The 27,561-nt window shown below is 38.1% G+C and overlaps 1 protein-coding gene across 2 annotated transcripts in view; it reads right to left on the bottom strand.

The window, feature by feature from the left end:
• Nucleotides 1-396: 396 nt before the first annotated feature.
• The window catches only part of MAMDC2 (MAM domain containing 2), a 63,810-nt gene continuing 36,645 nt past the window's right edge, over nt 397-27,561 (bottom strand). The window contains exons 4-14 of one of the 2 annotated variants that reach the window (XM_052700846.1): nt 27,077-27,161; nt 25,974-26,111; nt 24,074-24,330; nt 21,864-21,957; nt 19,171-19,317; nt 17,999-18,264; nt 8,208-8,301; nt 6,449-6,601; nt 2,717-2,976; nt 1,617-1,701; nt 397-1,318 (exon numbers count right to left, since the gene is read on the bottom strand). In XM_052700846.1, the coding sequence (XP_052556806.1) occupies nt 1,257-1,318; nt 1,617-1,701; nt 2,717-2,976; nt 6,449-6,601; nt 8,208-8,301; nt 17,999-18,264; nt 19,171-19,317; nt 21,864-21,957; nt 24,074-24,330; nt 25,974-26,111; nt 27,077-27,161 (1,641 nt within the window). In that variant the 3' untranslated portion in view covers nt 397-1,256. Of the gene's footprint in view, nt 1,319-1,616; nt 1,702-2,716; nt 2,977-6,448; nt 6,602-8,207; nt 8,302-17,998; nt 18,265-19,170; nt 19,318-21,863; nt 21,958-24,073; nt 24,331-25,973; nt 26,112-27,076; nt 27,162-27,561 lie in introns of those variants that run through there. The other variant, XM_052700847.1, reaches the window with a different exon arrangement.

Raw genomic sequence — 27,561 nt, forward strand, 5'->3', positions numbered from 1 at the left:
CTAACAGGCTAGTTTATGTTTTTTTTTCCTAAATGCACTCTGTACCTTTCCATGTAACAGGCTTTGGATGGAGGGTATCTAAAACAGGAACCTGGTCCAGCATGTCCAAGGTCCTGTTGATACTTAAAGCCAATTAGAAATGCCACATCCTCTGTTCTGAAAGGATCAAAGGCTATTTCCATTCTTCAGGGTGCCTATCTTGCAGAAACATCTAGTATGTTAGAATCGTTTCTATGGGTCAGTACAGGAACTTCCTGTAGTAGATCAAACCACTTTCCGTGTTACACAACCCATGCTCTTCATTTTTTCACATTCACAGCAATAAATGCAGACTATTATATTAAGTTCTGTTGTTCTTCATTGCTCCAATAACTAAAGCCTAAAGCAGACTTTTTCAGTTATATTTTATTAGGAAGTTTTAATGTTTTCAAAACAAAACTTCAAACACAAATATAAAAAAAAGTCTTCAAAATTAACAGATTGTGTGAATTCAATATCTTATCAATGCAATTGCAAGGTACTGTAGTTGGGTAAAGTGTGAGTACATTCTTCGTGAGTGTACAAACTGCTTTATTTGGCAGTAGGTTACACTGATTTATACTGAAACATGAGAAGTGAGCTTCTTATTGCTAAGAATGACAAATACATTTCTTATGGTAAAAGAATACAAAAACACAAAAATTACCAGCAAAGTGTTAAAAGAGTTTCCCAGAGAGAATTGTCTTATGAATAATTGCACTTAGACTGTAGGATATTAGTAGTATCTAATAGTATTTTCTTTATTCTCTTAAAGTATTTATTATTTCCTTAACATAAAGCCATTCTGTACCCAACACAAAACATTCACTGAATGCAGATTTAAGATAACACAATATTAGATTTTAATTGTGCACCTTTGCTTTCCTCTTTTTACCCATATACCAGAAAGATTTACACACCAAAAAAAAAAAAAAAAAAAAAAAAAAAGCACTAAAATACTGTGTTGAATGATCTGTGCAAAATGGGAAGCCTCTATATGGTAATTGATAACCTCATGCAAAAGAGAAAAAAATTAAAATTAAAAAACAGTCTAAGAAGCCCTGAGTCAATAATTTCATTGCAAAGGCGAGGAACACGAGTGCTCTGAGTTTCTCCTACACTTGGGTGATTATCCAAATGAGTCCAGTCTTCACTTAAAGCACATTTTAATACAGGCCGCTGTGCAGTTTCTCACATAAAAGCTTTCTATGCATTCCGCTTCTTCCAGCAGACTGTATTTAATACTCAATTTCATTTAAGCTGTCTGGATAGCCTGATGAAAATTGAATTTCTTCCACTTCTAGAATACAAAAAGGGGGAAGTACTATAAGTGCTAGTATTTTTTAACACATAAAAGAGAATATAATTACTGTGTTGGACTTAAATGGAACTGCCATACAGCTTTTTGAATGTGCTACAAAATTTCTAAGAGACCAAATTCTGAAGAATGGTTTCACACATTAGTAAACACTCTACATGAACAGCAACATAAATGCAGATCCATCCAGAGGGGCTTTAAGGAAAGACGTATCGCCTAAGTACAAAAAACACTGTGTGACTTGCTAGATGCCTCCTAAGAAAAGCGAGCTTAAACTTACCTAAACAGGGTCCTGCTTGGAACAGAATATCATCAATAGCTGTGTCACTTCTCATCGACACCCCACGGATTGCTTCAAAAATAATCTGTAAAGATAAGACATAGCTTTTCAGGGATACCCTACCTAGAAGGAAGGACTGAAAGAACAACTCCTCCCCCCAAAAACCATGCAGTCTGTTCAGGGATCTAGTGTGTCCTGAAAGCCTGATTCTTGGAAAAACACCTCCATACTCCATTACTGGACTAACTTCCTTGGTCACAGACTTTGAATATGTACTGTGCTGAGGGGAACAGATTTGTTCTCACAGTTCGGTAGGACACTTCTTTATTTTGAAACAGTGATAAATCTGCTCCAGTGATGTAATGGGCCTATTTTCCTTTCCAGCTGAAATGTATTGTCATGTGTTACTCAAATGAAAGACAAGAGAGAGAGAGAGAAAAAGAAGAAAAAATAGAAGAAAACATTCTGTTGTGATTCATCATTCCTGATGAAGCTAAACTATGATTTTAGTGAAAGACTAGTAGTCCTCAGCCCAGTGCTATTTCAGACAGTATCAGTTCAGCTTTCTCTTTGCATCATTCCTTGTCTTTGGTGCCACCCTGAAAGACGTAGCCTGTTTATCACAGCTTAGTGACAGTATCAAATTTAGACAAGGTTTTAGATGGTGGAAGGAAAAAAAATTGCACAAGTCACCTACATACAATCTACCACTACTGAGAAGAAGTGATGGAAAAATACACTTAAATAATTTTAGAAAGTAACTCTAAGTTAATGAATTAATTAATGCTTCATTTAACTCTAGGACCAGGCTTCCCAGAGAGGTAGCTGAAACCCCATGCCACTTCAAGAGGCATTTGGATAATGTGGACAGTAACATCCCTTAACTTTTGGTTAGCCCTGACTTGGTCACAGAGTTAGATCAAGTGATTTTCATAGGTTTGTTCTGTTCTGTTCTCTTGCTTGCTATCTCAAAATTATGCATTAATTCAGCTTATTCAGATGTCCATTCATTCAATGATGTCTACATTTATTTTATACAACTCAAAACCTGGATTCTAGTGCATAGCTCAGCTTTACCTTCCTTTTTTTTTTTTCCTTACCTGGTAGTTTCTATCACTTTCATATTCTATCACTGCCCTTAGCCACGAGATGCTTTGCTCCCCTGTCCTCCTCCACAAAGGAATCTCTTCATCATCACCTTCTCTTTTTAGATAAACACTTAACAATCCGGTCCCAGCTCCATACATGTGATAGAAAAATGTCAAGCATTGTTTTCCAGAGGTTCCTCTTAGTGATCTTGAAATTAGGTATGCTCTCTGTCCATAGACCATGTTGGATGCCTCTATATACATGTAGTATCCTTAAAAAGACATACAATCAAATATTAATAAAGAACAATACATTCCCTCAACCCGTTCACTAGTTCATTACACAAAAACCCATGACTGAAACTTTTGAGAAGGAAAACTATATGACAAACTATTTGCTGTACTCGTGAATTGCAGTATTTGCAATACTGTAATTGTTTTGTTCTGCAGTAGTGAAAAAATGCTTGTGAATGCTAATATAAGAACACTAAAGAAAACACAACCAATGAAATATATCACATCAGAAAGCAATGCAGAATAAGAAAACAAACCATGTTTGTTCTGAAACCAGGAATATGCTTGCTTAGGCTACGTGTAGGAGCCCATGCTATTAACCAGGCAGATGAACTGAAGTACCTCTTTTAAATCACATATGACATCAATAATATTTTCCTTCTGTGATCAAGATGCAAAGACAAGAGTGAGTAAAAGTGGATTACCTAGAATCCACAAAAGAGTGCGAAATCATCACAAATTATGATGTTTGGAAAAATTAGTCATTAATTGCTGGCAGACAATTTATTCCCCCTGCTTCTCTGAGATCCATCGTTTGGTGATTTCCAACTAAGGAAGGGTCCAGGCTGAGGTGTATGATAAGTCTGAAAAACATCCCCTCATCCCACCTGCTGTGCATGGCAGCCGTTTTGTGCTGTGAGAAGTGCACCCCACCAGCAGGTGCTGAATCCAGATTTTGCAGCAACCCTTCCTACAGCCCCACTGCTTCCTATTGGTCATGCTGGAGAGGAAACTGTTCTTCTGCTACTACAAGTGCAGGAGTCGAGATAGACCCCAGGAGGAAGGAGAATCGTGAGGACCAGTGAAGCAGGGGGAAGACTGAGAGCAGCAAGAGCAGCCGATAGATCTGTCTCAGGATCCTGAAAGCCCTGTTACCTAAACAAACCCATGCTGAAGTCATCCTCTAGGCAGCGCTGTAGTTTGGTGGTCTGCAGCACTAGAGAGAAAGGGTGAAAAAGATGAGTATCTGCAGCTGCAGATCTGTAAAGAAAAGACCATTTGCTGTGGTGTGCTGGAGAACTCCCTAGGGTTTTTATTCCAAACAGCGCAAGTGGCTCCACAAATTTGATACTAACTATGCTCGAGAATTATCTGAGTTAAAAATCAAAACCTACAGCTCATACTACAACATACTGGAGTATCTTGCCTTAGTTCTAAGGCCTGAATCATGTTATAAACTGTTTGAAAGACTATATTAGCTCTTTTTTTGTGAATTTGAATCCACGTATTTCTACAGTACATTTCACTGCAAATGCATGATACAAGGAATAAATGTTTATGTTGCTGTAAACATGTTTTCCTGTCACAGGCCAAGCTTAAAAGATTCTCTTGCTTCACCAATAATACAAACTATCAGACTCCAAACTCACTATGCTTAGTAAAACATATAAACTGGAAATGGGTCTGAAGTCAGTTTCAGGCTTAGAAACTAAGAAACACATTGTTTTCTTTCTGCAAGCAACTCTTCTAATGTGTTGCTCATTTAAGAATATTGACTTTGGAAACAGGAGAACTAAAATATTGAGTATTTGAAAGGGGAAAAATGGCATTGCCTAGGGAATAACCCCAGAGGAAAAAAAAAAAAAAAAAAGCAAACGTGAATGTTGAATCACTTTACAGAACTGAGTTTCAGTTGCCTATAAAAACAATTTGTGTGTCAATATTTTTAGTGTGGTTTATTCCTTTCAGCTTATATTATGCAGAAGAGACTGCAGGTGGCACAGACATGGCCTCTCTCCAGGATTGTCACCCACATTTCAAAAAAACCATCTCAAGTTCAGAAACTAGTAGAAAAATCCTCACTTACTTTGAGGATTGTTATTACATACCTACTTGATGCAGAAAAGCTGGACAGTGTAGGTAACAATGACTTAAAGAAAACTAGTTCAATTCCTAAATATGGCAGTTTTTCAAATATTGCACTGGAAAAGTGACAAGAATTTCAAGATTCCCTTCTGAAAATCATTCCACAGCACTAAGGCATCATTATTAGGAAAAAGTTCTTGTTTCATATTTAGACTACATTTTTCATTTGCATCACTTAGCCAATAGAGCTGGTCAGAATGTGCTCCGGTTTCTAAGTTAAGCTTCTCATTTTTATTTTAGAAAATGTAAGAGGAATTTCAATCTTTAAAACTTATCTATGAAGTTACAAATTTTTCTACTTAGAATCTTCACTGTTTGTAACTGGCAGTGAAGTCATTTATAAATAACTTCTTGGCACTCTGAAATTTCAATACTAACTGAAACATTCCCATCTGCATTCTGGATTCCACATGCAGGACTTAGGCTGTACAGCCCCAGACATCACAAATCTGTCTCTGCAGCTGATGTCCATGCTCTGCTGAGGGTGCAGCTATAGAGATTTTGCTAGGAGGTAGGAAAGGGATATTTTGCTGAATACACACAAAGTCATGTTTTTACATGAAGAGATCACAAATAAGGTAAAACTCTTATTTAATTAACTGGAAACAACTGTTTTCCAGATTATATTCAATTAAGCTTGCGCAGAGCAAGATTTCAGATGCACAGTTGAAATAACTATGCTGGATGTGATTTACACTCAGTCACAGCTGACAGAGTAATAGTAGTTCTTGGTAGCATTTTGAACAGGCCAACCTCTCAAATAGCCCAGCTAAAATTTTTAGCAGACCAGGCTGATAGCCACAGCGAGAGAGTCAGCCTGTCTGCCACTGCCTTTGTTCCTTGTTGAATGAATACTTTCCCTTGCGGATAAGGGCAAATCCTAGGCACTCCGAGTCTTCTGAAACACACATAAAGATTTGAAGTTCACAAGTCTTAGGCAGCTTCATCTCACACCAGAGCTAGTGGAAGCATTGCTGAGGTCGTCTTCTGCAGGAACACAAGTGCCCAACACAGACATGCAATTCATAATTTGCAAAGGTCACTGGGTATGACAGTTGCAGGGGCAATTTGGATGCAGTTTCCTGTGAGCTCATTCATGGTGATGGGGGCCTCATTCACTTAAGTCCTTCTTACGTAAAATGGCACAGTACAAAGAGTGAAGTGGGGTGACGGAACAGATTTTTAAGATAAAGGGCCTGTGGGACTGCTCCTGTATTACCCATGTTTTCTTCTAAGTTCAACTAAGAAGGTACTCATGCAGAAGAACTGAGGTTTACCTACTTGTTTGCATTTTTGCTATAGGGAATATTCACATAAGCTAAGGGTTGGAAGACAGCTCCAGGAAAGCCACCGTGTGCATTTTTCTCCCAAAGGAAAGGCTACTTTAGGACATGAAGACTGAATTCTCCACTTGGCATGCAGATTAAACATCGCATTCTCTGGAGGAAACCTGTTTACTCCATTTGATCAATAACTGTTGTGAATAAAGAAGCAAAAACTTCCTGTTTTCTAAGTTGCTATCCCAAAGCATTTTGATTAATCCTTAATCTCTGTTCAGAAAGTTCAGTGTGAAGCTTAACTCACCTACCCCGGTAGTGTGGTCCCCTTTTGGTCCAGTGTAGGAGGTGGGAGTTGGACCCCTCTTTCTATGCCAGCTCCCACGACCTCTCTTCTTCTGGGTAAACACACACTCATCTTTTTCAAAATTACACTCACCAGGAGAGGGTGGCAAGAGATCTATAACGAGATGTTATTGTTTAAAACTGCAAATATATTAGACAGATGTATGGAGAAACGACACAAACAATGTATTGCTTCTGCTGAGATCACTTTTGTTTACCTAGCAACAGATGAGTCACAAGCCTATAAAATCAGTTCCAAACTGAAATACAGGATTTTATTTCATTTTCTTCACAGCTATTGGGAAATCTGTGCCTTAGTGTGGCTAATTAACATCTACTAATATCCTTTAAAACATTTCCTGCAGTTTGCTGTATTTCCTTCACTCCCGTGGCACTCAAGACAGTTGAATAAGCTCCAGTATGTGTAACATGCATTAACAGATCCTGTCACAGAAAGAGGTTTCTATGATCTGAAATCAGCTGCCACAGTGAGTCATGCTGTATTGCCCTGACATCCGATCCCACCACCACATGCAACAGACTGCAGAGCTGCAATTACTGGAGTATTTTCAGGGTTAAAACCCCATTAGATGATGTAAAAGACAGTATGCCAAGAATTCCACTGCTTGCCAGTATGATAATAAAGAAGTCTCTGCCCTGTGTTCTGCTACAACTTGAATTTGTGCTTCAGGAGCAGGCACCATGAGCTGCCTTCCCTCTTGGCCAGAAGGGAGCATTCACACCTCACATACTGAGGGTGGTTTAGTACATTTTTGCTGCCACCGGTGACAAGTGCCAGCATGACTGTGCATCTAAATATCAGTTCTGCACCTTTGGTTCATTTACAACTTCCTTAGGATCTACAGAGCCACAGAATAGGCAAATGTTGGATATACTTTAGGAAAAAGTTATGTAGCTTTGTACGTGTGACTTGTCCCTCTTCAGCGATGGCACTAGCTGTTTGGATGCATGAATCCAATTAGAACAGGTCATAAAATAGTTATTACTATTTGGCAGTAAAAATGGCATGGTCAGCCTGCCTCATCACCATTTCAAAGGCATGGCTGTATTCCAGAAGTGAATGGGATTACAGATTGTGCCCGTCTCATCAGAACTGCTTCCAAATTAGGATACAATTGTTGCATTATCAAACCTTAAAAAGCCCCAGAAGAGGGAGTGTGAGTGAGTTCAGAGAGGTTACCCTGTGCATGTCAGAGGGTAAAGACTCACTCAGAAGCACTGAATTCCTCCCACTGCGGGTGGAGAGTTGGACTCCTCTTATCTGTATTCATTACAGAGCTTCAGCTCAGATAAGAGCCTGTATCTTGGCCTCACACAACTGTATTTCTGGGCAAAAGGAACAATGTCATGCTTTCAAATTTGTGCTTTTGTGTGCATTTCTGGTCTTCTAATGCAACTGAAAATTGCTTTCCTGTCTGCTTTTTATAAAAGGGTCTTGAAAGTGTGATCCCTCATATACAGCTGCACTGGAGTCAGTGAAGTTAATTAGAAGTTAACAAAATCTGGTCCTCACTCTATGTGTGATACTCCAAAAATTGGATTAATGCAATACCTACTGAAAAGCACACAAACAACAACAAAAAATACAGTGAAATGAAGCCAGTTGTAGGAAAGGCCTGGGAAATGATGGCATAAGATATGTTCTTATTAAAAAGGGGAGAAGGTAGCAGCTGTTGAATGACAAATACTCTTGGTCTTACCAACAGCCTGACAGCTTCCCAGGCTCAATGATATATCATCCAGTGCCACAAGTCCACAGTCCCAGAAGCTCTTACACCAACTCACAAAGACTACCTGCAATAGTGAACAAAATTTCATGTATCTCCAACAAAAGCTGGCACTGTTTAATGTCTGAAAATTTAGCTCTCTTTTTTTCCAAAAGCTCTAATGATTTAATACTGTTGGTACAGAAAGGATGAATTAACTTTGATATGGCACACACCAGTAGTGCCTAAATGACTGGTATATAAAATCCAGTGGATTTTAGATATTTTCATTAAATAGAAAATTGTTTCCCATTCTTATAGTCAAATGATATATTTATGTATGTGATTGACGTTTTACTAGAAAAGTGAGCATTTTTTAGAGCATGTCAAAGGATGACTCACTAAAGTTGTTTTTTTTTATTTTCATGTCTCCAACATAACAGCATTAACAGCTTAAGGTCCTCAGCCATCCTGTACTTATAACCAGGAGGTGTTACCCATGGAAAGACAAATTTCAAAGAGTAACGCAGAGTGATGGCCAACAGGGATGGCCCAGACAAACTGCAAGCAAACAACACAAGGAAATGAGGTGAGACTACTGCACAAAATGGGATTCATCAGAAATGATAGAAGGCCACAGTATCATAAAGCAGAAGGCTGAAAATGCTACCATCCCTCACAGTGTTTATCTGGGTTTTGTGAAGATTAACAGTGGTATCCAAGTTGTTTTATTTGACTACACATTAATTCTGCCATGGAAAATACAAGTCACTCACAGGATGGCAATGTAAAATGCAGAGAAACCACTAGAATTGTAAGATTCCCAGCTGCCTTTCTCCCAGGGGTAACATAGAACTGTTCAAATTACACAAGACACAATAAGGTTTATTTTGTGAAAATACTGCTAACAGTTTTCTTTGCCTAAATACTGCAAACCATCTGTCTGACCACTGAGGTTATGACCATAATTTGGGTGGAGCTTTTCAGACCAATTCCTTTGTGATGAGGTCTGTGTTAGTGACTGGCGACAGATGAATGTCCCTTCCAAAATTTTCATATTCTGCAGCAACTGTAAACATCTCAGCTACCTTACCTGAGGTTGAATGATGATTGACAGTTTCATGCTGATGGAAAAAGACCGCATTTTATGCATTACCTGATATATCCTCTATTAGCAGGGTTGGTAAACACCTTCAACATAGTCATTAATACAGGATTTTTATAGACTGCTTTGTTTAGCCATGTTTATTTATCTATCTATTATAAAACAGCCTCTGATTTTTACATTCAATGCTACCAATCCCAGTAATGAGGATAATCTATTCTGCAAACTGTTGGAAGTATGGACTTGTGTTCTGCCCCAGCACAACGTGCACAGCTTCTCTGTGTAGTGGCCTAGTAGTGGTCCCATGTGCTTCTCTGTAGATCTGCTCTCCTTGCCTTAAGGTTTAATATGGCAAAGATCATTACCTAATTTGTAACGTCACTCTCAAGAAACAGGCATAGTTCGTTAAAAAACATGGTAGCATCTTGTGGAGTAAGGAATACAATAAATACTTATGTCAAGTGGACATCATTCACCAGACTGTTAATAAATGCATTCTGGTGAACACTGTATTAAACTAAAGACATATTATAGTCCTAAACCCAAGGATCTTCAGAAAACCACACATGAAAGGGTGAGATCAGTCCTCATTTGTGAAACATTTCCACACTGTGGAATCATGTTCTAAGTGATGTTTTCCTATTGACATCACTGGGAGCAGGATCAAGTTCTTTATTCTTAAATTGCAATAATTTGTTCCATACAAGGTATGTAATTACCCGTTGGATCCTGCAGAAAGAGCTCCATTTCTAAAGCATCACAACAATAACTTGCTCTGTCAAAGGCCTTTGAATGCATACCCTTTGTACAAGGCATCGTTTTGCTTCAGTGACATGTGCGAACTTGCTTGGTTTTGTCATCCACAGCATTAGCATTACCACACTGCCACCAGAAGACTTTATAATTGCACAGGGGTAGCAAGGATGAATGAGTGGGCATGCAGCATTTCCAATATCAGCAACAGCGTTACATACTAACGTTGTTCTTTGTGCACTTGGCTGATTTTGTTATGTTCTCAGTTTAGTTTTAAGCAATGACGTAGAAAATATTTTTCTTTGCAAATCAGATCTGTTTAGTCTTCTTTTGTCCTAAATGTCTTTTTTTTTTTTTTAACTTTTTTTTTTTTCTTAAATGTCTGTTTTGGTGCATGTGAACTTTACGCCCCAAAGTTCCATGAATTCAGATTTCACTCAGCCACTAACTTTCATCCCAAGACATATTTCTGAATCTGACAGCACTAGCATCTTATGGTCCTTCACATCTGCTCAATTTATATTAGAATACTTCCTAGGTCAGTTATTAAAAAAAATAATCTTTTACAAAGCTATCTCATATCTTGGAGAAGAGAATAAAGGATCTTTGTGCTCCGCACATGCTTCTTTTCATAAAAAATGACAACTGAACAATATACTAACTGTTTCAAAATGTAACAGATCTTTCTGGACTTGCATGCTATCTTGGAGGCTAAATTAAAAACATTATCAAATGCAGGCAGTTGTTGCTTGTGTTACTGAGAAAATAAAATACGTTTTTCTCTCATGCCTTTTCCTTGTTCCAGAAAGAAGACATAGCCAGGCTATTAGTTTCCTTCCAAATCCTTGCCTTGATTTCTGGAGGTTTATTTTGCAATGCTAAATTAACATTCCTGGCACCCTGGCACGCCTGGCACAATCAAAAGTATCAATGATCAATTATTACAATTTATCCTACCCTATATGAATAAGGAGTAACACAAAATGAGAACAACTGGTAGAATTAACAAGTTTTCACTTCCTTTATACCATGTTGTTAGGTTGTGCCTCACACACAAAGTTAGGTGGAAATGATTTCCAGTCCTTACCTCTCTGCATCTCTACAAGTTGATGTGAGCTGAATGTATGCATATGAAATGAACCTTCTTTTGGAAGAGAAGAAGGAATAGGGCATGCAAAAAAAAGTACAAAAGGGAAAATTGGGGAATTTATAAAAAGAAGGTTGGAAGGAGCCAAGAAAAAGACACAAAGATAAATGATGCTCCCAGATCCCTTCTTTTTTATCCCAAGATAGCATAGCTGTTGCTCAATCAGAAAACCAGATCAGCTGAAATATACATATTTAAAAAAAGATAAGCTGGGACAACTACCAAATCCAGTGTCTGAAAATCAACCCGAGCCTTTGCAGAAAATTAATTTACCCAATTTTATCCTGCTGAACATTCCCATGTTTAAACTACATACTGTTTATCTGTATACATACGAAACTCATTCTGTCATTTGGACACTTATTTAGATTCACTCAAAATCCAGGACATAAGCAATTATAATGATGTTCTCGTTGATTGAGTCTGTTCTTGAGAGGAGCAACTGTTGCAGCTTCCTTGAAGTAACACAAAACTCTGCATTATGAAATCCAAAAACGATGGGAGCATCCAAAACAAAAGTGCGACACGACACAAGAAGCAGTCAAGATGCTTTCACAAAACAGTGAGTTTTACTATCTCTTCAGTCATTTATAATACTGCACAGCTATATAAGCTGCAACCAATCCTGGCAGATGGAATCAGTGCATCATGGTGATTGCCCCACGGCTGATTCATACAAATGTTATCAATGTAGCCCAAATTATTTTTGACTAGTTTGATTAAACTAGATTTTAAATGGCTTGTTTCTATTTGGCTTAAACAGAAACAGATCTGTTATCAGTAGAGGAAATATGCTACTAAGCCAAAGTTAGATTATCTGCGATCTCCTGCATCATTTTAAATTAACTGAGTTTAAATGGCACTTACCATGCTAGTTCAGTTTCTTGCTGTGAAAATAGTACTTATCATTTCTCCAGTGGGAAAAATAATGTATTGTGAAAATATCTACATACATAATAGAATAATATTGGTAATAAGCTTGACATTTGAACCAGTGTTTTTTAAAACCCTTCCAGTTCAAAGGAAATGGTTTGCAGGAATAAACCAGTCAAAGAGCCACATATATCTGACAGAATAGTCTTAGGCCACACAGTGTTAACGCTACATCTATTTCATGTCTTGTAGAGACTAGACTAACTCTAACCCTGCAAACAGTGTATTTGAGACACTGATATCCTCCACCATCCCCCAGACTCATCCTAGATCTCCAGTAATCTCTTATTATGGCTCTATTTTCTTTTCAACCAACTTGGTTCTTCGGCTCATTTTTTTCCCAGAGAGAAAGAAAGGTTCACACCTTTAGACTTAAGTATGTTACTGACGGTGTGCCATGGTAATATTACGGTACTAGTTACCCAGAACAAAAACTGAGCAAAAAAAGGGAAATGTAGGTTTACTATTGCAGACAGCAAATGATGTTAAAATCTATTCCAATGGATCTCCTTGTTTAGCTTCTGTGAAATACTTTCTAATACTTTCTAAACTGAGTAAGTTTTAGATTGTTTTTCCCATGTGTCATTTCCATTACTATTTATCAAACACTTCAGACAGCAGGATACACATTTTGCAAGCACTTTACAGACCTTAACATCAGCTTAAAAGGGCCTTTCTACTGACTGCTCCTCAGTAAGTATCTTGTTTTAGGCATGAGAGAATGTATGACAGGCAGGGCAAAACACAAAATGCAGCCAACTCCAATCTGTTGAAACTGTCCATTTTAATATGGAAGTATGCATCAAGAGTTGTATTACAACAGCACTTGAAGAAACCACCTTTATTTGGCACAAGTGACAGATTTTCAGAGGAGGAAGTGAACACTAAGATATCAGCCCTCTTCTATCTTATACGTAAGCAGAAAACTGTGTCCTTCATACTGGTGAGCTAGCCATAGCAATTAGGAGTAAATTGCATTCTGCACTAGTCATTTACCCATGACTTTGATGGACAATTAGAAGACACAGATTTATTAGCAGGAAAGAGAAATCTAAGAATTAATTAATTTCATCAATACAGATTAAAAATACTACTCGTTTCATGAGCATTTCCACAGGTAAAAAGAGAGAAAAGGTGCAAAGACCCTCTTAGCACAGCGCAGGAAGGCAGAGTGGAGTGATACCGGATATTTAGGAAAAACAGCACAAGAAGCAAATCAACCATAAGGATATTTGTACATTCCTATAATATGTTCTAAAGCATTTGCTTTAGAATTGGAGGTCATACTTGCACTGGTCTCTGCAAAGTCTCTTTTCCATGAATTTGCCCAATTCCTTTTAAAATGTGTTCTTAGCCTTCAAAGCATTCTGTGGTGAAGGATTTCAATGCCTAATGATTCCCTAAAAGACCTTCCTTTCACTTGTTTTAAAACAAATAACTACTGAAGTGCAAAACTCATTCATATGATTCACATTCTCATAACTGCAACTAAAATTGGTTATGGATGACAGGTGAAAATGAACAGGTGAACTCAAGGAAAGAAGAAAAGCAGACTGAAAGAATAAAAGCCCAAGAAACGCTGCCACATCTAGCTTTGGGCAAATAGAGAAGACTACTATGATGCCAACTATCTTCTCAAGGATTCATTATTCATTTTTTAACTCTTTGAAACTCTACAGCAGTGTGTCAAAACTATAAAAACTTGCATGAATGAATAAGCAACATGAGATGTTCACTTTATAAAGCCAGAGCACCAGAAAGGTTAATCAAATCTAGTAGAAATGACCAGAACTAATGTGAGTAGATCAACTTGCAGTCAAAATTTCATTTTACTACAGACTTCTAGACTTTCTTTGTAGTTGCTTAAGAGGGAGATTTTTTTATGGCTGCATATGAACATGTCCAAGATTAAAATGCTAATTCATACTCCATGGTGCATGCAAATATCTCCATGCTGTGCATGGCTCATGTGAGTTTGTCTTTCCGTTAGCAATGACCTTTCCCTGCCATGTATTAACCTGGAAAATCAGTTTCAGTTCATTTAATCAGATCAAAAGATTCTACAAATTTCAGAGTCAGATTGTTATGCTGTCTTAATGATATTAATATGGCAAGGTATGGCAAGTTTCATTTATTTTAACAACTGTTAGGAAGATCTTCTGTCTGACATTTATTTTCTGGGTATTATAGAGTACAAAAACACTTTTTATGCAAAGGATCACGGATGTGTAAACCAACTCAAACACAGAGCATCTCAGATACAAACAAATTGGGATTTTAAATGTCTTACCTTCCCACCAGTTTAATATAACATATGTATTTGCAGTATGTTTGTATATACGTATGCACATATATAATGTATGTACAAACATTTATTACTTGCTCAGTTGGATCATACCCACATAACTTTTTCAACGCGGTATTTTGAAAGCGTAATACAAGTCTGTTGGCCAGCATCAAGCTTCCTGCTCACAGAATTCAAGCCAACAATCTGTGCCAGACTGCAGTTAGCTAATTCCAAAAGAACTTGCAAAAAAACATTACATAAACCAGAAGATGAAAATCTGAGCCGTTTTACTGGCTTGATTAAAAAAAAAAAAAAAAAAAAGCCCACACATAATTAAAGCATATCAGATTGATTTCAAAGTTTTGCTTTCAAAGCCTTCCCTTCATATTGGGAAGAAAGATGAAGGGCATACATATTCAAGTATTTTCTGGCTTTACAACCATCAGGACTCTTTGGCCAATGCAACATAACTGCTACCTCACTGACCTCGCTAGCCATTAAGGAGCAGCCAGGAGACTGTTCCCTGTATCCACGGTCCCTGAGCCAATCTACAAGTTGCACCCAGTAACCAAGCACTTGACCAGCTAAACTACTGTGCATGCCTACACCTTCTTAAGCCTAGACTTGATGCACCTCAAAAAACAATGTGCTAGCCCCATCAACCACTACATCTCCCAGAGAAAAGGTGGTAGCTCCATCTTATGTTTAATCCCACTTCACCCCACTGAAAGATTTTCCCTTCTTATTAACAATCCCAAGATGCAATGATTTCAGCTCAGATTTTCCATTCTGGGTGCTTGCTTCAGGCTTGTTTTGGAAGATTCAATCCAAAACACTTCCATCATTTCCAAGAATAAGGCTAGGAAAAAAGGCATTATTTTGCCCCTATTTCAAAAATTCTTTGGCTTGGGCACTACTAGACACTGGAGAAGGAGAACGAAAAGTGTAAGGGTTTAGTCTTTGTGCCAGAATTCTGTTTTCTTTCAATTCGTTACTTTAGATTAAAAAAAAAAACAAAACACTATAATTTATAAGAATTTGCATAGGCAGGGCAAAGAGATGGGACATGGTCAGGATTTGAGGCTAAGACATGGAACAGGCTGAGGAGCCAGACAAGATGGAAAATGTGAGTGGGGGTTGCCACCCCCCAGACAGGACTGAAAACACAAAGATTTATCTGTAATACACCAAAGGACATGAGTGAAGGTTGGAGCAAACAGGACAAGTGACATTCACTGAGCAGATATGAGTCTCATGTGTGACATTTCACTCTCCAGAGCCAGAAGTCAGGCAAAATGTGCTCTGATGCACCTCTGACACAGGCCTACAATGAGGATGGCAAGTGACTATCCCCTGTCAGCTATTTCTTTAGGTCCTCATTATACACACATCAGGTTCGTTTTCTGGGCTGTGTGGACATGCTGCTGACTCACATCCAGTTTGCCATCCACCAGTACCCCCAAGCTCTTTTTGTCAGGGCTGTGCTCTTATCCTTTTGCTCCCCATCTTGTACTGTACTGTGTACCTGTACTGTACACAACCAACTTTGCAAGACCTTGCATGTGGCTTTGTGAATCTCATGAGGTTCACCGAGGCCCAATCCTTGATCCTGCCTAGGTCTGTCTGAATGGCATCCTATCCCTCAGGCGTACGATGACAGCTTGGTGTCATCTGCAAACCTGATGAGGATGCACTCGATTCCACTGTCAACGTCACTGTATCACCGCCCCGTATCAATATGCTTAGCACAGCTTCCGGGACAATCTGTTCAATGATCTTCCCCAGTAAGATAACAGCCTTCAGACTAAGCTAAGGTTTCATCCTCCAAAATACATAGTTACTTTACTATATTTACTAAGAGGTATCCAAATTACGAAATGCTGGAAACTAGAGTTTTCTAAAGCTCTAAAGCTCTAAGTCTCACCTTTTGCAATACCTAAAGAACGAAACTTCAACAGTAACATTTTGCAGCTTGTTTCTGTAATAAAGAAGGCTTTCTCATCACAAGACCTGAAGAACCTGCTGCAGGTTTTTGAGAATTGCTGGAGGCCAAAGTACTCTGCTGCTGCAGAGTATGGTGTTTCTTCTCTTCTGCAAACCTTTGGTCTCAGAAGCAGAGCAGATATTCCTCTGACTTCATTCTTCTCTCCTCTACTGCTCTCCCCATCTATTACTGCCCACAGGCAGACTAGTAGCTACAGACACAAAAGCTGCAATTCAAAGAAATTTTTAAAAGCTTTCCATCCCAGGCAAGCTTCTTCTCAAGTGTTTTAGATACTTTTATTTCTAGGAAAACATAAAAATAGTTCTTCATAAATCCACATTGGAAAAGATTTTCCCTGTAGATGTCACGTGCTACAAAAACCTGCCACCTCCAAGGCTATAAACCATGTGTTAACAGTCATGTTCAGCTGTCATCGCTACTCATACTCATTCATTGTGTTACACTGTTCAAGCTACTGAAACTTTTTAGAAGCAATTAAAAAAAAAAAAACAGAATCAGCAGATAGCAAAAACATGTTATACGCTTGCCTTTTTAACCATTATCTTCTCATGGTTTTACTTTTTGTTTTTAAGAAAAAAGAGGAGAGAAAGAAATACACTTTTTTGCAAATATTTTGGGATGACACTGTAAGAGACTTCTACTACTACTAAGTTTTTGGGCCATAACAATACTCTGAAATTGTTTCTTTCTATAGGGATTGAAAGGGCATTAGAAATTCTGTTGTATGTGTAAAAATATAAAAAAAATTTAAAAACATGTATTTTTAATTTAACAGATAGCTAAAGGAAAGTACCCAACAATTATTATTTAATTGTAATAACCATTACAATTAAACTTTCAGTGTAAATTTCCTCTCTAACACACTGAAGCAACTTTGCTCTCAAACTTTCTTTGTACAGTGCATTTATTTTCAGGCAGAACTTTCATTTTTTCCAAAAAAAAGTTACACTAATTAATTTTCTCATGTCAAAAATTATAGTGGGGGAAATGCTTAAGATATTTAAGACATGGGGGTTGGACTTGATGATCTCTGGAGGTCCCTTCCAACCCCTACAATTCTGTGATTCTGTGATATTGATAATTCAGAAATACTTGTGTTTCAAGAGTTACTAGCAAAAACTTTCATTTTTATGTCATAGCATTATCCCATCTTGAAAAAAAAACTGGATTTATCTTTGTAATCTCAGTGGTAGCGATCCATCTGGTTTTCCTCAGAAGACTCAAATATAATGAAAAACCATTACAGGAATCAGAATAACTGCAGAAATAGCTGCATCCAGTCAGCTGTTATCCCAGTACCTCAGTGAATACCATGACTGCCCTTCAGGACATAAAGTGCACTGCTCTGCTCCTGCTACAGAGCCCCTTCACTGGGGCTAATGGAAGCGAGTCTACAAAGAAGAACACTCCTCTACCACACTGCCTAGGGAAATTTATTTCATGTTGCAGGGGTACCTCACTCATGTTTACTCCTTGGATAAAAAAGTTCTCTGAAAAGAAAAGGCAAGGAAAACCTCCATCTACAACACTGCAGTTACGAAGAGCTGGCTCTTACCTTGCAAGGCATCGGTTTTTTGAAGGAGATTTCAGCTTGAGTCCAAACACCCCTTGGGGAATCCAAGACAGACCAGATTTTCTCTTGAACCACATGATTCTCCTCAAAAATATAAACAGCGAGGGTGCCACTCATTTTGAAAAAGCCATACAAAGCGTAATAAAAACGCAGACAAAACTGCAAGTTTCCTGGCAGGGTTGGGCCATACAGACGTCCAATGTACCCAGGCTGTGATGTAAACTTTGTGTTTGCCAGCAAGTAATAACCTGCAAAACAGTGCAACTAATGAGTATTTCTAATAAACGATTAGCATAGCTTGTTTGCTGCTAAAGCCGTTTCAGTTATTGCAACAGACTTTAGTGGTAGAAAGTTTCTACTGGCAGGAAAAAGACAGTGAAAGGAAATAAGATTTTTTTTTTTCTAAAAACAAACTTGCTATTTCAAACTGGTACATGAGTAAGGTACTAGAAATAAGCACTCTTCAAATATACATGGAAATATTCTCTTGCTGGAAAGCCAGCTATTTCAAAGATTCTGCTCTGAGACCAAAGAATAAAGGATGGAACACAGTGCATGTTATGAAACAGGTGAGGCTTTATCCTACAGATAATAACCACAAACACTCTATATACGGAGATGTAAGAAGAGCACTACATCAAGTGCAGAAGACATTTTCAGAACTTACTGGCAGGCTTTTCACTATGCGGCTTTACAGCATAGAGTTTCACACTGAAGACCCTTGAAGACTCCAACTGTCCTTTGCCTGGAAGAGCTAAGAGCCCAGCTCTCCTCTACGTTAAAATCAGTGCGTTACACTACTATCATATTTGCCTGCACGTTTTTGTGGACTCATAGTGTCTATGTCATTTAGTGACTATGACTAGAAAGTCGGTGGACTTTTGTGGACTGAGATCAGAGCAGCTCAGTGATGTTACTCTGATTTATGGCCCACATGATTTTTTGACCAGTGACATTGCCACCCTGCAAGCAGGGTCAGGCACAGCCAGATTCCCCGATAGAGTGCAATGGCAAGCAATTACAGCAAGGCAAATTAACAAGTGTGCCAATGATGTTGCCAATGATGTGAAAATTTAAACAACGCATTAACATTAACAAACAACATTAACAAACAACATTAGCAAACATCCAGTTTGACTCTTGTTCAGATTTACCAAACCCAGTAGTGTGATCTCCCGCTCTGTACACGTTGCGTTTCACTTTCACTCTGCTCCATCCTGGGACATCCTTGTGATCCTGGTAAAAATTACACAGATCTTCCTCAAAATTGCAGCCTGCATCAGCAGGATTGAAGATAATTCCTAAAAAACAAATGCATATGTTCTCTCAAGAAGAGCACGGTACAAGCATAAGTACTCAAAGCAGAAGTATGCCCTAATATACCATTTCATCTTTCTCTGCATTACAGAAGACAAGAATACATAAAGTTGTTACATGCATATGATGAAAAATCACACTGACCTCAAGGTATCTATTTTCTATCACAAGTGCATGCTATTTACTTATATTTTTGCTGGAGGAAGTAAAGAAAAACCTCCCTGACAGTCCCTATAAAATATAAATACATTACAGACATAAAAAGAAGAGTTCTCCTTCAGACATAATGCACAAAGACATTCAAACATCTGTTTTCATCCCGCTCCCTTATTCAAAAGATATTTGGACAGAATGACTGTGAGTGTGTGCATACATGTGCATAGCTGTCAGATTTTCATTTTGGTTCCCGAGGGGATTACTTTCCAAAACAAACATTTAGAATTTTCTTGAACAGCGGCTCTCTAAAATCCATTTTGTAGTAATGCATAATGTGCCTGTATATACATGCTTTGAGTATGTAAGTCAAATAGGTTTTGGGTTGCATACCACCTCATGGCCATTGACCTCTGTCATTTCAGCTCTACAGCAAAGAATGCTGCACTGTTTATTAAAAAGACCTGAGGATAGCTCTGTGTTGATCTGCAGTCAAATGGTACTTTTAAGTAAAAATTCTCTACCTCTGTAATGCCCCTTCAGCTGATTGCTGCAGCTGATGAGTGAAGGAGGGGACAAAGCCAAAGTGACCATGCAACTTCTGGCTAGCTCAGCAGTCTGGACCCTGTGAGCACCACTTTATAGCCGCATGCACGACCCCTCTGCATGGAGGCTAAGCAGGATTCCTAGGCAGTGGCAAGGACACAGATGATCAGCTTCAGGACAAGCAAAATTTTGAAATGCCTCCAGTTCTTCATTCTCAGATAAGCCAGAACTATGTGCTAACTATGTATTTTTCTCTGCATTATTTACAGAGAAATAAGTAGCAGTGATGCCTCTGCATTCATCACCTGAGAAAGTGCACAGTGGGAGTCACTGCCTGGCTCATGAAACACGAGCACTTACCTTTAGATTCAACTTTTATTGAGCGTGTATACTGCTCTAGTATCTTTCCCTCCCTTGGACTACCATCAAGACCTGCACTGACCAAACTTCGGAAAGTTTAAAAAAAAAAAAAAGCTGTAATAAGCACCCCTGTGATTTAGTACAAGGAGAATGAAGATTTTTTTGCTTTTTAACATCTCCACTTAAAGTAATTTGAAACTGGAAGTAAATTTGAAGGATATTTGAAGCACCTAAATGTATTTCAGCAAACAACTAATTTCTCATTAATTTCTGAAGTAGGAAAAACAAAAAACACCCCACAAACTAAGAACAAATACAAATCAGAGCTGGTAAGCAAAGCTCTTAGCTGAGCCATCATTTTCGTAAGTTAGAGTGGATCTACACTTGGACTATTACACCACAACAAAATCAGGGTTCAGCAGAAAATACTATGTAACATTCCATGGCTCACTGCACAGTAGCTGCCTTTAAAATGGAAAACACAGACGAGCACACAGATCCAATCCATGGCATACTGCAACCCTAAGTCAGGATTTTTGTTGCAAAACAAAAATAGAAGAGGCATAGAGTAGACAGTGGAACAGCTAGAATTACTGTGCCAAGAGTGGAGGATTTATAATATATATTATAATATATAATAATATATAACTCTGTAATATGTCATAATATGCCTCCTATTGATATTTACACAGTGCAGGTAAAGCTTGAACAGACTCCAAGTGATAAAAAAGCACGAAAATCTCTTTTCCCCCAATCACTCCAAAACACTAGCCAAAAATTCATGCCTGTGACCAAAAAGAATGGATGGGCTCAGGGGAAAACCACTAATTTATTTCTGACAATTGCTTAGCAGTAGCAGTGAAAAACAAGAACAGAGTGAATTAAGAGGCTGCACTCACAAATGACAAAGTCCTTGGTCCCATATACCCAAATTGCAGAGGTTGTGAGGACTTAGCTGACTTCTGCTGCTGTGAAAATCTAATAAAATCCTGACAGATGTTCCACTCTTTGTGGGAAATAATACCTTTTGGAACAGTATAGACAGGAAGACATAGCTCCTGCTTTGGCTTTGAAGAACACCTCAGGGCATGTGGATGGAGGAAGATATTCCCTGCATCAGCGAAAGTGAAAATCCAAGGACTTTTGCCTCCTTATACTGAAACATCTGGGGAAAACTCAGGACATCCCCCAGCATTCAGTCTAACACACCAGTTGCAGAACCCAGAGGTATTGTTACCTCGGGAGGGAAAGCAGCAAGGATTGGTTTCCAGATAGTTCATCAAGAGAATAACATTCTCTTTATCTCTGTTACAGATGCTGTCTTGTCAGTAGGGAAAGAGAAGCCCAACGGGCACTGGCCACATAAGTAAGCAGCATCAGCACAACACTACCAAATACTGGAAGTACTGACACAAGCAGTTCAAGGAAGCAAAGCAAGGAAGAAAAGATGTCAGACAGCAAGAACTCTTACCTGTCTGATTGCTGCAGTAAACTGGAGAGAAAGAAATGTCATCGAGGGCAACATAACCTCCCTTGGCACTATTGAAAGCAACTTCAAATACTACCTGAAAATAATAATCATTTGTTATATCTACACAATAATGTACAATAATAGTGTACAATAATGTGTGATTTTGGTACACATTCTCATTTTGCAGAATTCTGACAGACTCCCCCACGCAGGCTCTGCAGCACTTCAGGCAGTACTACAGGTTTGGGGACAAACTGAATTACACCACTTATTTATAGTATAAATTCAATTCTGACCCATGTAAAAGATCTTTGCCCATCCAAAGTCCAGGGAAAATCAAAGGATAACAGAACTCTTCTGCTGCCTGATGAAACATCAATTATAAACATACACTAATGAAATGATACCATAGCAAGCCAGTATTCATCCTTTATTGACTGACAAAGATCAAGAGCTAAAACCAAACCGCATGGATTACTTTGCACCAATTGTTGTTACTGTGTTCACTCGTCTCTAAACATCCTCAGACACTAAAGTTCTCCTTTTAAAAAATCAGTTGAGAACTAGAAAAGCTATCACTTGTTTTGCTTACCACAAAATCAAAGACTGCGGATATTCTCCATTCCCAAGGGACATCATTTCCTCAAGTAAGTGGAGGACAGTCCATAACTATTGAGGAAGTGTGTTAAAATTTATCTTAAGTATCAAAGCACCAACTTACAGGAAAACTCTGAGAAAAGCCTGAATCATAAGACAGCCCCAGGGACAAAACAAGGATATAAGGACAAATGCTTCCAGAGTGAGATAGCACTGTCTGTGATGTTTTGCCCACAGATGGAAACAAACTAGGAGAGCTGTGTAAGAAACCAGAAAGATTTCCTCTAGCCAGAAGAAAAAAAACCAAAACTTTCCTTGTGAAATAACTGGGGGAAAAAATAAATCTAAAAAATTATCTTTAAAGTAATGACTATGCTGGATTACATAAAAATTTCTGAAGCAGAATAGAGGCCCATTTTGCCCAGTATTTGTTTTCAGCAGAGGTCAACCACAGAAAGAATTCTAGACGCTGACAAGCTTTTGGTTATTCCCTTACACTGCACTTCTAATGGATTGTTTTTCCCTTGAATTTCTCTAATCAGCTTTTGAACTGATCAAAATAATGGTATCTCTAGTATGCTGGGGAATTGAGTTCTACGGTTAGTTGCAATATGAATGAAGATGTCCTCTCTTTTATTTTAAGACTGTTATCTTGTAATTAAGAATCTGGAACATCATTGCAAATTATGAGAAAAAGTGAACAGTCAAGCTTCTCTGTATCATTTATGGCTTTTGTAAACTTCTCCCACATTCTACTTCAGTCATAGTTTTTCACTTCACCACTTCACTTTTTTGATCCTTTAAAACATTTCTGCCAATTAGTTTTATACATTTGTTCTTATCCTCAGATACAGTAATTGAAACAACGCCCAGTCTGTTAGTAAATGTTGTATCTCCTGTTCTACTATTCTCTGTTAGAATGTGTTTTTTTAAATCAGATCACACCTCCTTTGCCATACTATCTGAAGTACAACAGTTTCAATATGGCTACTGACATTACTGAGAATGAAGGTATGTAACAACTAACAAAAATAAATTTTATCCCCAGTAATTTCTGAAAATCTGTAGGCTTACACTGAATTAATGAACAGCTTCAGTAGAGTTAAAGCAAGTAGAATTACAGCTGATTTACTTGTAATCTTAGTGTAATCATCTATGTGTATTATTACTATCTATTCATAAAAATCTATGGATACATATAAAAAGTGTATTATATATTTTACATATGTAAGTACATATAATGTGCATATATAATACACTGTTTATTCCAATCTTTGAAGGTACTTATTTTCTAGTAAACACTAGGAGACACCATTTTATTTTTTTCTGATACTCTTTGCATTAATTCAAGTTTCCAAAGACAGCTAGCTTTCACATCTAAAGGCTACTGCACTATTAGGACCCAAGTTTGGACGCTGTCTCATGAAAACTAAGACTGAATTGCAGAACTGTCTAAGTCAGAGAAAACATCTAGAATGTTTTTGTTAAGTTTTGTTCTGTGGCACAAGGCATGCATAATGTTACAATTCTCAGTATCCTCAAAAATAGACCATCTACAGACGGAAATATGGGACTAATATACAGAACTAATTGTACAGGAATGACTGTTTTACCTCCATAGGGTATGGTGCACTGAAGTCAACTTCAGCTAATGCCCAGTCTCCAGTCGAGGCACTGTCTGTTTTCCAGATCTCTTCATAAAAGCCACTCATATCTCTCAAGTAAAGAGTAAAAACAATGCTGCTCTCCTGCTTAAGTTGGTAATAAAAGGATAAGCAGCCCGACATCGGAGCTGTAGTCTTTGGTGAGATGAGCTGAGCCACCTCCTGAAAATGTTTGACGTAAATGGAGTCTACATACATGTAGTGACCTAGAAGTATGAAAGGAACTTAGCATAAGGGTACATTTGAAAGGACACCAATTAAAGGAAGTATATAGAGGTGGGTGAGTCTAGATATATATCCGTATTGCTAGGACAACAATGGTTAGTTCAGAGAAATACGAGTAATTCAAAGGTTTTTCTCCTTGTTTCTTCCTCTGTACAACCCAAAGTTGTTTGAGTAAATAGTAAGCCTCCCAAATGTTTGCTATAGTATTTAGTCTTATCCAGTGTAACACCTATAAATATATAAATAAATGAACAAGGCTCACTTGTTCGACTCAGCAGATCATTTAATGTAACGAATTCTCAAACAAATTGTAATTCTGCACATTTCACCATCTTTATAAAGCTACTTGGCCTATCTAAGACTGGCTTCTGAATGCTTTATGTTCTTTGCAAAATCCTTTAAAAATACTGTTAAGACAGATTCATTAACAGAGAGATTGTTATATATATAAATATACATTCGTGAGTAAAATCCTTTGCCCAAAACAGCCAATATGGTGCGCAAACAGATTCTTCGCATACAAAATCTCAGACTGTGATTTTGGGAAATCTATCTTGATTTAAGCAGGACACATGCATGTTCACAAAAATGCCATACATCTACAGCTTTTCCTTTCTACACTCCTAGGAACACAGCATCAAACAATAGCGGTTGATAAATTTAAAAACAGTTTTTCACAGGCAGAAAATTTAAGGAAAACAAAGAGCTAAACTGACAGGATATTTTAGTATAGACATAGCAAACTGTGCTATTAGGTTTCTGCATTTTTGTTATCTAAACCACGACAGCCTATTAATTAGTTAATTCTGTTCCCAGTCCTGGAGATTTCAGTTCTCATTCCATTCAAGTGAATACAGGAGAAAGGGCTGGCTTGTGATGAGTTTCCCGGAGCCTGCCACGGTCAGGGGACTGGTAACTCTTCTGGTAACTCTTCTTGCCTGAGATGCTTCATTTTCTTCTGCAGTGTTACCACATCTCACATCTTAATCAAAATTTCCCTGACAAATGGTTGATGTATCCTCATACCACACTTCTTGCAAAAAGAAGTGAACATGAATTTTAGATTATTGAGATCTCATTCAACAGTCAGCAGTGAGAGTTTGTGTGAAAAAGAAATAGGGTGGCTACAGGAAAATAAATCTCTCCCGGCTGCCAGCTTCAGCAGTTTCATACAGTACTTTTTAATATGCAGAAGGTCCATATGTACCATGGTTGAAGTTCTGGCGAGCCCATCTTCTGTGAAAATTTTACTAGCATTTAAGCGGAGTTATGCAGGGCTGGACTGATACTCTGTACTCAACTCATACAATTGTGAAATAAAATATAAAGGCACAGCGGCATGAGTTAAGGAAAAAGTATCAGCCCCACTTCCTTGCACTAAAAAAAACCAATGTTGTTTGAGGTACAAAGTATTCTGTAGCAAGCTCGATTCCCACGTCTGCTGCAGTACTTCATACAGCATTACATCAACGATTAAGACATCCCATCTTTTGTCAATCATTCTTCCCGCATTCAGTTCCAAGAAAAAGAAAGAAAGAACATACACAGTAATTTGCAGTATATGAGAAACACAGGGGTTAGAGAACCAACTTTTCATCCGTGCTTGTTATATGTTGTTGCTTACCCAATTCATTGTTGAGTGTGTGGTCTTTGGGGAGGATAGACTGGGAATTGCGAATGTTTCCTCCTCCAACAAACCAATTCACATTGGGGTTCCAGCGGTTCACAAAGCCACAAAGATGATTTTCTTCAAAGTCACATTCTGCAATTGCAAACACCAGCTCAGTGCACACATTTTCTTCACAGAAGCTCGAATACATGCTATTGCTAAGCACTGGCTGTTTTATATACAGCAGTGCAGAGAACATCTACATTTACAAAAACGGACACACCACTTAACAGTTTACAGTAAGCAGAAGCAAACAGTGGCAATTCTTCATCACTGCTGCAAAATACGCATTTCCATCTTGTTCAGTCCAATCTCTCCGTTCACTGTTTGGCAATACCCAGCTGCTGTAATTTACAACAAAATAAAATAGATTTAAAATAATCCACTTTCTAGTACTTCCTGAAGAGTCAGAGTAGAACTCCCATTTGTGAAGCAAGGATGGCTGGAAGGAGAGCAGAAATAGTATTTCTCAGCACTGAGAAGATTGCTTTATTTCCTTTGCAGATCCAAAGAATTCTTAGCAGTTCAGTTGACCTCCACCAGAGCTCCCCAGAAACTGAAAGGTCTTTTGGCCTCTAAGCCACTGAAATTTTTGATCACGGCAGAATTTGGCAAATGTCACGAGGAAACAGCCATCAGTGTAAATATCACCACATCTTTTACTCTACAGTCTGCAGCATTCCTTTGTAAGGAAACATGGGGGTGGCAGACAATGAAAATAATATCACAGCTGTTATGTCTAATGTTTGCAGAAGTCTAGTTTTGAAAAAATATAACGTTTGCTCCTGCTCAAACAACAAACTGCTTAAGAACAGAATGAATCATATGTGAAATGTTTATACTGCTAGAGAAATGAGTAAATATAAAAATACACTAGCATGCACAGTCTTAACTTAAAAACAATGAAATACCTATACTGAATATGACAATTCACATTTCAACAAGATAAAACCTATTGTTTTTTTCCTAAATTGAAACCTTTAATTCAAGTTTTAGAGCAGTCAGCAAGCCATTTTTTTCTATTCAGAGAAAACAGGAACTGAGCGGACAGTACTTACCAATACAATATCCAGGAGTTATTTTAATTTCAAAAACTGCTATACTGGCAGATTTATCTTGTCCCATTTCAGCTTCCAGTACAATCTGCACAATACAAACCAGATTGTAGATTTTAGAGCATCAGAATGCCCATTTTCACTCTGGACATTTTAACCAGATAAACGGGTTAAATAATCTGTGTAGGGAATTCATCACTCTTTCAGTCACCAGGTGTTTTTGCTGAAAGCTTGTACAAATGCATCAAAGACAAAGTTAATACCCTTCTATGAAGAAAAAAAAGTACACCGAAAGACAATGAGACAAGGCCAAAACAGCATGCACTTCATTCAGATAAAGGAATGCAAAGAAATTCCTCAGCTTTGGGTATACAGGGAGTTGGTGTGACAGACAGAGTTAATAGGGTTTGGATAGAAATACTCTCCTCTACCCTTCTGACCTTTACTTCTTCCAGAATGGCACAGGACAGGAAAAAGAGAGCACAGTG

The sequence above is a fragment of the Tympanuchus pallidicinctus genome, unplaced genomic scaffold (assembly GCF_026119805.1).
Source record: "Tympanuchus pallidicinctus isolate F22 unplaced genomic scaffold, pur_lepc_1.0 scaffold4, whole genome shotgun sequence".
Lineage (NCBI taxonomy): Eukaryota > Metazoa > Chordata > Aves > Galliformes > Phasianidae > Tympanuchus > Tympanuchus pallidicinctus.